The sequence below is a fragment of the Lepidochelys kempii genome, chromosome 20 (assembly GCF_965140265.1).
Source record: "Lepidochelys kempii isolate rLepKem1 chromosome 20, rLepKem1.hap2, whole genome shotgun sequence".
In the NCBI taxonomy this organism is placed as follows: domain Eukaryota; kingdom Metazoa; phylum Chordata; order Testudines; family Cheloniidae; genus Lepidochelys; species Lepidochelys kempii.
In genome coordinates, this window is record NC_133275.1 from 14,767,781 (window position 1) to 14,780,724 (window position 12,944).

Genomic DNA, 12,944 nt, shown 5'->3' on the forward strand with positions numbered 1-12,944 from the left:
CAGACTCCCAGGCAGAGTCATGGCACCCATTGCATTGCAGACAGACAGATAGATGGACACAGCGAGGGGCTCTTACTTCGTTTGCTCTTGTCCTTATTGAGGAGTAGCCGCAGCTCGTGGTCCTGCTGCCCAGCCTCTGCCTCACGCTGCGGGGAGTCCATGTTCACCTGCAGGGGGGACAGAGAGCATCAGCATAGCAGCAAGAGAGCTCTGCCCCAGCCAGTGCCCTGTGGGGGAGGGCAGGGGACGGGAGAGAGGAATCCTGCCCCAGACAGTGTCCTGGAGGGAGGGAAGGGGAGCCCCGCCTCTGCCAGAGCCCTGCAGGGGAGGAGGGTGCCCCATCTCGGCCTGGTCCCTGTGGAGGGGCGGGGGGGGATTCCTGCTTCAGATCCCTGTGGGGAGGAGAGGAGGGAGCCCTGCCCCAGCCAGCATCCTGTGTGGACAGAAGGGGAGCCCCTCCCTTGCCCTGAGGGGAGGGGAAGGCAGGAGCTCTACCCCAGGCAAGGCCCTGGGGGAAGGCAAGGGGAGAGCAGATCTCCCCGCAAAGGTCCACCAGGGGGCTCCCCAGAGCAGGTTGGGCGCAGGCATCAGAGTGGCTCATTCTCCATGAGCCTGTCTATTTAGCAGGGCACCAGCACCAGGGGAGAGGTGACTCTGGGAGGTGCAGTTGCAAAGCCCAAGCCCCCTCAGCCCTGAGTCCAGAGACATGACAGAGTGATGGGGCTGCAGGGAGAGTGTTGCCCTGTAGGCTCTATCAATAGTGACTCTCGGGAGTCACTTGATACAGGCCCTCTGATGGGTGGCGCACCAGCAGTCTGGTACCTGACCCCTGAAACAGGGAGGGCGAGAGATAAAGGGGCCCATCCTGGTGCTTCAAGGTACCACGACAATGGAGCCAATGGGTCCTTCCCCTGCAGGTGAGCTCCTGCCAGTCCTAAGGCTGTTCTCGGACTGGGGTGATGTGAAAGCCAGGACTGGTCACCAGCACGCAGTGGAGCTGTCATTCAGGGAGGAGAGAAAGGCCGGGTCCCAGGGACTGGGCAGTGAAAGCAGATTTGCCACTGAGCCCCTGTGGGGGCTGCAGTTACCCAGATGAGACTGTTGGGGTCCAGGTTAGGCCCTGCTCCCCAAGTGTGGGATTTATGGGCTGTGCTGGGCTCCAGACCAAGACAGGGGGAAGCGGTATCCCTTGCTGAGCACCCCTTGGGCTTTCTGTCAGCATAGGAAGCCCTGGAACAATCCTAAGAGCTGCAGGATTGGCGACTGGATTGGCGACAGGATTGGCAACTGGAGAAGAGGGCCACTGGCTTTGACTTCTTCCTGGAATCAGATGGAGGGATCAGTTCTGGGGCTCCAGGGATGGACTGACCCTGCCTACAACACCACATTTACTGTAGGGTCTGGAAGGTTCTGACCTTCATGGTCAAGGACACGGCCAGGGAGCAGAGCAGAGACCTGGAAATGCAAATTTTGCTGTCAACGTTCTGCCATGGCCTGTGGAATTGATCTGGCTTGTCAACTTGGCTCTGCCCTGGACAGAACTCTTGGCTCTGCACCATCTGATCCAGCCCCCAGCCCTTCCTTGGGCCCATTCCAGGTTTCCTTGCCCCTTGTTCTCAAGCAGCTGGTGCTGCCACTTCCAGAAACAGGGGAGGGGTCACTGCTGGATCATCCTTATGTTCTCGGTGACCAGGAGAACTGTGTTCACATAGACATGGACAGTAGACTTCTCAGGCCTTGACAGGGGAAAGCACTGCTAACCGTGGCCTCCTGTGATCCCTGTGAAAAGCCAGACCAGAAGGTGACTTTCTGCTTTTCACCGCCACTGGCCATGCTGCACGGACCCAGCGCTGAGCCATATGAACACATGGCATTGGGGCCACAAAAAGTCCATGACAGGGATGCCTCTAGGCCTGCCAGGATAATGGACAGGTTAAGGGGGTAAGAAGGGAGAGGGTCATACAGGGTGGAGGGTGCTCAAGAGCATAGGCTGCTTCCGGCATCTCCACCCAAAGTGGCAGCCAGGGCTGGGTAGCGTGGCTCAGACCCAGAGACTGGCAGGAGTAGCCCAGCATTTGTCCTGTAACTTTCTCCATTTCATTTGGGATCTTGGAGGTTTGTGGGATGATTCGCTCCAGTCTCAGAGACAAGAGAAATAAATGATGACGTCTGATGAAAGGCTGGGGGAGCCAGGGATCTGCCCAGACCACTATCTGGAGCACCATCCCATTGGTACTGCCTGGGAAGCCAGACATAACCGCTGCTCCTTGAGCTCCCTCGAGTTCTGATCACCGACAATGGCTTGGTCCTTCTGGGGCCTGGGGGCCTCCTGCTCCCCAGCACAGCTGTGCTCAGAGCCAGGGGGTGGCTACCAGCTTCACTCCCCCTGTGCTGACTGACTGAAGCAGGCTCCCAGTGTGTCTGCAGCAGGCAAGTGCCTCAAGGGCTACTGGTGCAATGTGTCCCCAAAGCCTGAGCTTGGCCCTGTGGTGCCCCAGAGGCCCGGAAGGCTGCTCCTACCCGCACGTGCTGGTGGGTGAACTGCTCCACGTGCTGCTGGTGCAGGCTGGCCAAGAAGAGCTGGTGCTGCAGCTGCTGGGTCTGCTTGAGAGCCAGCAGGGCGGTGTCGGAGCCGGGCTTGGCAAAGCGCTGTCCGATCCGCAGGTCCATGGGGACAGCCTGAGGCACCCGCAGGGAGACGCACAGGTTCACAGCAGCTGGCAAGAAAGAAGCAGGGAGAGTTCAGTCATTGTCTGATCTGGCACCCCAATGTGTCCCTACAGGCTGCTGGAGAGAGGAAAGCCCCAGCACAGGCCCCAAAGGGCTGCCCACGCCACCACACTGGGGACGCTTGTCCTGGCCCCAGGGGACAAGGGGGGCACCCCCCACCAGGGCAGTGACATAGAGCCCCTTCGCTACAGGGAGGGAACTTCAGCACCTGTTTCTTTCCTTGGACAATGAGAAGGGTTGAAGTGGAACATAAAAAACTGCTCACCCCGTGCAGTGTTGTGCCTGTGAGGGCCACAGCCCGAAGGTTCTGACCTGGATGCAGATCATTTAGGCATCCCCAGTGCATAATACTCAAAACAGAAAACCCTACACAAGAGCAGAAGCATCTTCTGCAGTCAGCACTTCTGGAGCCCTGGCAGCTGGCCTCTGGTGAACTCCAATCCAGTGTGCTCAGCTCACTGCTGGCTAGGGTTGGCTCTCTGCATACTGGCCTGACAGAGTATGTCTACACTGTAATTAAAAATCCACGGCTGGCCCTTGCCAGCTGACTTGGTCTTGCAGTACAGATGTTCACACTTGGGCTGGAGCCTGGGCTCTAGGACCTTGTGAGTTGGGAGGGTCCCAGAGCTCAGGCTGCTGTCCAAGCCCAAGTGTTTACACCACAATTAAACAGCTGCTTAGCCCAAGCCCCTTAGCCCGAGTTAGCTAGCACAGGCCAGCCACAGATGTTTAACTGTGGTGTAGACATACGCGCAGAGTTCCCTGGGAACGTAGAATTCCTCTGGGCTCTTTTTTTATCTTCGCTGTCCCAAAGGTCCTGCTCCTGGAACTAAGTGATAATGCATACGCCACACACACCCATCCAGCCGGGCTGTCTCCTGCAGGGCTGAGAGAAGTCAAAAGTGCTAAAGCCGTTGAAGGGCATCTCTGCCAGAGCACGTCACAGCCACAGAGCTAAGGTACAATTTTAAACAGATTTTGTTCTATCAGCTTTGGAATCAACTTAAGTTAAACTGAAATGAAACTGGTTTAAACCAAACTAAGATCCAATTTAAGTGACGCCAGTGCAGCTCCTATGTGTAGACAAGGGGTCAGGCACTAAACCCAGCAGGTCTGACTCTGAGCCATGTGACAGGCACTGCTGGACAAGGCGGTGCCATTGTGAATCACTCTCCTGCACCTATAACCCCACTTACTAATGTAAACCTACTAAAAAAACATCATTAGAGCCCCTTCCTTACCCAAGCCTGAACCACCCACTTGCCCACCATGCACACACATCTGTTCCCATAACAGCACAAACTCTTCTGCAATCTAAATCCAGGGCCCAGACTGGAGATGTTCAAGCAGTCCTGTGCGTACCTGGAGAACACTCCCCTGAGATGTGTGTTGAAGGATAAATTTCTCCAGTGCATGCAGTGTTGTCAGCTTTCATGCTTTTACTGCAGTTCTCATGACATTTGGTGCTCTTCTTAAAGCCCCAGCTCCTGGAGTCAGGTGATCACATGAGACAGAATTGCAACTTTCATTTTTTAAAACAGGGTAAGTTTCCAGCTCTTGGGATTGTAGAGAAAAGCTTGAGAAAGTGACTCCTAAAGACTCAGAAACTAGAAGGCAAATAAGCAGAACCCCAAAGTCATTAAAATCTCATTATTTTTAAGCCAATTTCATGATGGGGGGATGGGACAGGGGACTCATGACTTGTTAAATGCTTGGGGTTGGCAGCATTGTCCAAGCAAGTGCAGAAGCATGTGTCACCAGCAACACCCACAGAAGCGTTCTGCATTATCCCCTGAGTCACAGCCGCTCTCCCAGTGGGCCCAAGGGATACTTGCTGCTGGCCTGCAGATTGCTGGGGGAGGTATCCCAGGGTGCTGGCTCCTCCTTCTTCACTCCAGCTCTGAAGTTGCAGTAAATCAAGGTAACAATGCATTCACGGCTTTCCTAAGTTTGCAACTGCTGCTGTTCTGTGAAGGCAGCCTGTGCCCCATTGTGCTGGGCACTGCACAGTCACAGCATGAGGGCCAGTCCCTGCCCTGAAGACCTTGCCGTCTGAACAGTCAAGGAGGGTTATCAGCTGCATTTTGAGGTGGGAAGCTTAGGTCCAGAGGTCAGGAGAAAGTGAGGACTCTCTCAGACTCCTTTGAAATCCTCCATCCACAGAGTCTGTGTCCGAGCCACTAATCACATCTTCACCCTCCAGAGATTAAGGACAAGCTTGAAAACCCCCAGCAACCAGGGCTTTGCTTACTTTGTAGCCGGTGATGAAATCTGGCAATTGGGACTAAACTGCTACAGTACAAGGCAGAAATGTTGAGGATACAACCAAAGGAAACCCATGGAGCAATGACACAAGTGTCAGATTAAAAAAAAAACCACAGCCAACCTTTTAGACCTTGTAGCTGGAAGGTGGAACACGACAGATATAGCCTGTGCCCTGCCCTTTCCAACCTCTCACAGAGGGAAGTGGCAGTGACCCTGACTCTAAGGGGTGTCTCTTGCTGAACCCCATTAAGAGTCCCAGGTTCAAAGTGCTCTAAAATCCACATGCCTGTGCAGACTGAAAAATGTTATGCCTCACTGGGCCCCAGGTTAGAATTACGGGTTCAAATTTGGGGGGTTCCCAAGAAACAGCCCCCTGCCTCAAAAAATGAACTGCCTTTAAATTTTTCAGTTTCTATCACCTTTTTGGTGCAGAATGAAAGATACAAATATGACTCTGACCCTCCTAAAATGTACAGCCCTGACTGCCCTGAGCTCAGTGATTCAATGGCACTAAGGACTAGGGTAGAAATATTTTAACACAAAACAAACACTTTAGCATCTTGGCGAACAGTTCACACCTCTGAGTTATTTCCTCAGAAACACACCTTGCGCTGGGCTCTCACATGGTGGCTTTTGCATGCTGTACACATTAACTCTCTCAATCTGCTCTGTGCTTGGGGCCACACTGGAGCTCCTTTCAGAAGTGTGAGCGATGTGTGCAATTCTATGTGATGGGGCTGAGTGACGGCAGAGGCCTGGGTTATGGACATATGTCCTGCTGGACAGGTGATGGCAGAGGTTGGAGGGAGGGGTGCACTCCTCATTGTGTGATAGGGACAGGTGACGGCAGAGGGAGGGGTCTGAATTTGTCTAGCTTCAACTTCCAGCCATTGGATCATGTTAGACCTTTCTCGGCTAGACTGCAGAGCCCAGTATTAAATATTTGTCCCCGATCTAGGTACTTAGACTGTAAACAAGTCATCCTGGAAGCCTTTCAAGTAATTTGTACACCCAGCATAGCAAAGAGATAGTGCAGTAACTCACATGTTAGTGGTCTTTTTCAGGTTTTGGAATGGCTATTACTTTTTCTCTGTGCCAGATGTTAGGTATTTGATTCTCCTGGATGACTCTAGATAGAAAGGTGGCTAGCTGTTATTTACTAGGTTTTCCCAGTTTTTTCAAGAATTCAGGGGGGCCAATATCAAGCTCACAGGCTTTACTTATTTTCAATGTTTTGATCACTCTTTCTACTTCATCTGCAGTGAAAGACAGGAAGTCTTCAGTTTCGGGTACGCACTGTTAGTACGATCGCCATCTCTTCTTCACCTCTCCTTCAAACTAGGGTGGCAACTGATGCATACTCAGAATACAGGACATCCCTGCCCCCGCTGGTGTGACCCCCCCACATGCAGAAATGATGGCTAACAAAACCTGTACCAAACATTGCCACATTTAAAATGTCCAGCTCATTGCTGAATAGTATAGTAAAAGACTAATTCTAATTTCTGGCAAGTTAAATAATGCAGCAACCTACATTCAATTCCATGTAAGATTACACAAAATGGAATAAAAATTACAATGCAATGCAGAACTTTCTCAATAAAATACGTTTATTTGTGTGTAGCGAACAAAGTGACAATATAGACAGAGTTAGACTTGCTAGCAAGAAGCAGAGTTTTTGATGTGCCTAATTCATAGAGTACCATAACCGTTCATCTGTGTCTGCACTTTTGCCCACCCTGGGCCTCTTTCAGAAGTTCTTTCTTCTTGAGGAACTCAGCGTACATATTTTTGCATTCCCCTGTTAAACTGATGCATATCTAGAGCTCTGCTTTCATGCTCTCTACATCCAGCTGATTCCCTTTATTTCTCCCAGCTGTGGTCATCAGAGAGAAAACCCTCTCCATGTGACAGGTTTCAGAGTAGCAGCCGTGTTAGTCTGTATTCGCAAAAAGAAAAGGAATACTTGTGGCACCTTAGAGACTAATCAATTTATTTAAGCATAAGCTTTCGTGAGCTACAGCTCACTTCATCGAATGCATCCGATGAAGTGAGCTGTAGCTCACGAAAGCTTATGCTCAAATAAATTGGTTAGTCTCTAAGGTGCCACAAGTACTCCTTTCCTCTCCATGTGAGCATTGCTGCACAGTATTGAAAAGATGTAGGAGCTGATCTTCTTAAAGTTCTTGAAGTTGCCCTGTGCTTGGTGAAAATGTTCTGTTGCCTCTCCTCGCTAGTTAGGCAATCCTTTAACACAGAAGAGTTTACCACTTTTAGAATTTCTTCACAGAGCTCATCCATGTCCATTTCTTTCATGCTGCAAGCCTGAACAGCTTCCAAAAATTCTTCAAAGCTGATGCGTTTTTCAAGAGCTAAATTGTACACTTTGCTGTGAAGGCTGTCTTCAGAGAAGTCATACCTGTCATGCAGATACTTCTTTGCTCTTTCATTAAAAGGCCATGAAGTCCTTTTTACACCTTCCAGCAATATTTTCAGTAATCTCCTCAAGCTTAGAATTCAGTGTGTAGCCAAAGAACTTGTTCCTAATCCTTCTCTCCAGTTTCATATTCAATCCATTCAAGAGTTCAGTAACTGAAAGAATACTAAAGCACGTGGCTTCTAAAGCCTCATTACAGTCCTTGAATAGCTTCAGAGCACAGCTCCGAAAGAGAAAATATCTTTCAACTACCTCATTGGCAATGCCCTTGTCCCCAAAGCATTCCCAACTTATTTTGGGACACTCTTACTCTCCTAAACTCTGGAAATAGTGAGTTCGTGGTTTCCAGCACTTCAGTAATCTATTGATTGCTGGCAAAAAAGACAGTCACCTGGTAACAGCGTGTCTGAACCGATCGCACTCTTCCACCTCAACAATGTCACAAATCTCCTTTAATTGTTCTGTTCTAGTGGCAGAAATGTGGAAGTGGGAATAAACCTTTAGAATTAAATGTTCTACGTCAATATCAAGTTTAACTGCTGCATACTTTATTATGTTATGAAGAATGTGTGCAAAGCAGTGGGCTGCTAGAATGTCCTCTTGGACATTTTTCAGTTTCTTGTAAATGCTGTTATACATCCCATAATTTACACTGGCATTATCAGCTGCATATGCTGACAGCTTCTCCAAACTGAGGTCAAAAGTCTTGAGTTTTCCACATATTTCTGTGGCAGTGGCTAGAAGAGTTTCCTGACTATCATTGTAAAAAGCCAAGAGAAAGTATGTAACCCTTTTTTTTCAAAACTGAAATACCTTAAGACTAATAGAAAACACTTTGTTGCTCCCTTATTTGAAGCATCAGTGGCCAAAGAGAAATATAGATCATTAGCCTTAATATATCATAAATGCTTCTGAACTGAATATGGGGCTAAAACGTTCTCACTCAGTGCCTTAGCCATGGTATTTCCTCAAGTCAAGTTTTTAGCCACAGACAAGTCACGGTAAACAGTTTTATCAACTTTTATGCTACAGTCGATGCTTCAGGAAGAATGGTGATGCATAATAGCATGGAACAATTTGCAAAGTTCAGCAGCAGTCGCATTATCGTCACAAGGCAACACACTAGCTTTGAAGAAATTCTTTATCTTAGTTGAAGTAGCTGTACTCTGCGAGTTCTGTTTGTGCTTTTCAGAAGAAATGCATTGATTCAAATCTTCTTTTCCACGATTGATGACATCTATATCCCACCGACTCAGGCTGCAGAATGCATGGCGCTCTCCTTTCCTTCTTTTAGCAATGAATTCAGATTCTTTTGGCCATTTGGGATTAAATTACATTGTTTACAGTCACCGTGCTGAAACACAACAAACTCCAAGACAATGTTGCCTTTATCGACCACAGCAGAGGATTGATCATGAATCGTGAATCATGTTTGAGGGAACAAGCTAAAAGGGAACAAGCTACTTGTACAAGCAGCAGTGTATTCATCCTAATCATGGAGATTATTAATTTTCCACCAGGGATCAAGATTTTAAAAAGATTCAGAGATTTCCCAGGATTCAGAAAGACTGACAGGTGTTCCCATACTGTGCTGGGGAGGTGGGGATAGCATAAGAACCTAAAGAGGGCAATACCAAGAGCCCCAGCAGGGCACAGTGAAGAAGTTTCTTTTTGATGCTTGTATGCAAAATACTAGCTTCACACTAACACCAGATCTGAATCGGACCCTCTGCTCTGAGTGAAAAGAAGATGTTAGCAAACCTAGAATCCCTGAGTCCTTTGGATGTGTTACTTTTACTACTCTTTTCTGCAATGAAGAAGCTACATGATCAAAACATGAGCCACACATTCCAGCTGGTTTGAATGGCCTCAGTAATAAATATGCATTTAAGGGAAAGTCATGCCTGACTAGGGCAAGTCATGCCTGACTAACCTAATTGCCTTCTATGACGAGTTAACTGGCTCTGTGGATGAGGGGAAAGCAGTGGACGTATTATTCCTTGACTTTAGCAAAGCTTTTGATACGGTCTCCCACAGTATTCTTGCCAGCACGTTAAAGAAGTATGGGCTGGAAGAATGGACTATAAGGTGGACAGAAAACTGGCTAGATCGTCGGGTTCAACGGGTGGTGGTCAATGGCTCTATGTCTAGTTGGCAGCTGGTATCAAGTGGAATGCCCCAAGGGTCGGTCCTGGAGCCAGTTTTGTTCAATATCTTCATTAACGATCTGGAGGATGGCGTGGATTGCACCCTAGCAAGTTTGCAGATGACACTAAACTGGGAGGAGAGGTAGATACACTGGAAGGTAGGGATAGGATACAGAGGGACCTAGACAACTTAGAGGATTGGGCCAAAAGAAATCTGATGAGGTTCAACAAGGACAAGTGCAGAGTCCTTCACTTAGGACGGAAGAATCCCATGCACCACTACAGACTAGGGACCGAGTGGCTAGGCAGCAGTTCTGCAGAAAAGGACCTAGGGGTTACAGTGGATGAGAAGCTGCATATGAGTCAACAGTGTGCCCTTCTTGCCAAGAAAGCTAACGGCATTTTGGGCTGTATAAGTAGGGGCACTGCCAACAGATCGAGGGACGTGATCATTCCCCTCTACTCGGCATTGGTGAGGCCTCATCTGGAGTACTGTGTCCAGTTTTGGGCCTCACACTACAAGAAGGATGTGGAAAAATTGGAAAGAGTCCAGTGGAGGGCAACAAAAATGTTTAGGGGACTGGAACACATGACTTATGAGGAGAGGCTGAGGGAACTGGGGATGTTTAGTCTACGGAAGAGAAGAATGAGGGGGGATTTGATAGCTGCTTTCAACTACCTGAAAGGGGGTTCCAAAGAGGATGGCTCTAGACTGTTCTCAGTGGTAGCAGATGACAGAACAAGGAGTAACAGAACAAGCCATTCGGTCCCTAGTCTGTAGCGGTGCATTGGATTCTTCCATCCTAAGTGCAGGACTCTGCACTTGTCCTTGTTGAACCTCATCAGATTTCTTTTGGCCCAATCCTCTAAGTTGTCTAGGTCCCTCTGTATCCTATCCCTACCCTCCAGCATATCTACCTGAACAAGGAGTAATGGTCTCAAGTTGCAGAGGGGGAGGTTTAGGTTGGTTATTAGGAAACACTATTTCACTAGGAGGGTGGTGAAGCACTGGAATGGGTTACCTAGGGAGGTGGTGGAATCTCCATCCTTAGAGGTTTTTAAGGCCCGGCTTGACAAAGCCCTGGCTGGGATGATGTAGTTGGGGTTGGTCCTGCTTTGAGCAGGGGGTTGGACTAGATGACCTTCTGAGGTCCCTGCCAACCCTGATATTCTATATTCTACACGGGTTATTCTGAAATACAGCCACGTTCCATAAGGTGCTGCTTCCACCATTGCTCTGCCTTGCTGCGGAAGTAGTGGTGCCACACAAGTGCTGACATGAGGTGCAGCAGTTGGCTAGAAAGGGATTCTCCCACTATTTTCAGAGCAGCCCTCAGTGCACCATTTCAGAGAGACTGTTTCATTGTTACGTACTTATCCAGACCAGAATTCAGCTGTAAGCCTTATGTTTCTCCTCTGGGTTTTTTTTAGAGCATGCACTCTGGCTTGGAGTCTGGGTATAAGAGTCTTTAATTACATTGTCTGTCACTGTTTTGCTCACAAAGTTTATTGGTGGACCACCGGGGACAGACATGTGTTCCTGCTAGAGCCTGAGTCTACTTCCAGGATCAGGCCCTTGTCTTAGGAAAGCTTCAGTTCTAACAGCCTATTAGCCACCCCTCAGCCACCAGAACCCTGGCCTTGATCCACAATATTACCTTTCTAATTCTGATTTGTCTCCATTCACTCAACCTTGTATTTCAGCCTTGCCCTCTCGCTCTCTTTGACATCCCCTCCTGGTTGTCTTCCCTTCATCTTAAATTTAATATGATAAAAAACGGAACTCCTTTCCTCTCAAGCCTGTCCTGCATTTTCCTTCACTGTTGAAACACTATCATCTTCCTGTTAGTCACTCAGACCATCAACTTGTGAGGTGTCTTTGATTCTTCCCTCTCCCGGGCCCCCATGTCAGGCTGTGTTTTCCTCTCTGGTGTTTCTAAAATCTGACCTTTTGCAAAAGTTCCTGACCCTCCTCATCAGCTCATAGTTTGAGTATTGTCACCTCACAGGCTACTGTGCAAGCCAGCCTGGGCCCCCTGCAGCAGTCTAACCAACCATTAGCCCTGTCAAAGTATTGCCTGGCTGCTTGGGTTGCAGTCTCAAGCAGCCAGTGAGAGGGAAGGGCAGCTGCTGCAGCTGGCCCAGCTGTGGAGCATGGGCCCACCCCTACCTGCAGAACGCTGCATGATGGTGCTGCCCTGCCCTCGCCTGCATGGGCCCACCTGTGCCATGCCTGCCCCCCTCCGTGCCAGCCCTACTCCCGCTGGCTTAACTTTGCATGCAGTGAGGTCACACCATGGGGTTGGGGGCGGCGCACTCTGAAAAATGGCGTTCACCAACTCCACAGTCTCCTCCTCAATTTTCACCAGACAAAGCCATGTCCAGTTCTAAATTGCTCCTGGACATAGACAGGGCTATACAAAATCAGGACTGTCTGGCTGGAACCGAGAGGAATGGCCTCCCTACTTCGAACTTTTTTCCTTATCCTTAGAGCATGTGTCAGGTGGGTAGCACTGTTTGGAGAGACTGGGTATGGTACTGTGCTGGAGGCTTTTGAGCCACGCCACGTCTTCTGATTAGTGCCCAAGCTTTGCGGCTGGATCTTGGCATGTTTAGCTCAGTGACAGCCTCATCCCATTTTGCTCATCTAGAAGCATTTAAGCTTTTAACACGTGTGTCAATGGCTGGATTGCCATGCTCTTCATATTGCTCGAGTTCTGCACGCTCCACATCTAGGCAAGGAATGTAGAGTCTCATTGCAACCTCTTGGAACGGACTCGGTGGTTGCTTTGTAAATGGCTTTTGTGGACAGCATGTCAGCTTCTTCAATAGAGACGTCATGTGGGATACAAGTTATGTACTGGTCGGTGAACTGTGTAAAGCTGGGCCAGTTTGCGTTCCAATAGTTCCAGTGAGGGTAGTTCGTGGTACTCACAATAAGTATGACAGGTTTCAGAGGAGCAGCCGTGTTAGTCTGTATTCGCAAAAAGAAAAGGAGGACTTGTGGCACCTTAGAGACTAACCAATTTATTTGAGCATCAGCTTTGCATCTGATGAAGTGAGCTGTAGCTCACGAAAGCTCATGCTCAAATAAAGTGGTTAGTCTCTAAGGTGCCACAAGTCCTCCTTTTCTTTTTATAATAAGTATGGTTACTCCAACATTGATACGGATTGGATGATGTTGACTATCTGGGAAGGTTTTCAATACACTGCTTACAGCTTGAAGCCTGTGCTGATGGTCCAGATGAGGTCGCCTGGCAGAATGAAAAGTACCCCATCATTTTCGACCCTGGAAGATGTGAAGGTCCTGGAGCAAGACCCAGTTCAAAACATCAACTCCACTTTGATCTGACTCTCTGCATCTC

General features: G+C 48.9%; 1 protein-coding gene across 4 annotated transcripts in view; it reads right to left on the reverse strand.

Annotated features, from left to right (window-relative positions):
• Positions 1 to 12,944, reverse strand: part of HDAC7 (histone deacetylase 7) — a 241,346-nt gene that overhangs the window by 51,257 nt on the left and 177,145 nt on the right. For all 4 annotated transcript variants that reach the window (XM_073318375.1, XM_073318376.1, XM_073318374.1 and 1 more), the window contains 2 exons: positions 2,521 to 2,717; positions 77 to 167 (listed from right to left, as the gene is read on the reverse strand). In XM_073318375.1, coding sequence (XP_073174476.1) covers positions 77 to 167; positions 2,521 to 2,717 — 288 coding nt within the window. The remainder of the gene's footprint in view (positions 1 to 76; positions 168 to 2,520; positions 2,718 to 12,944) is intronic.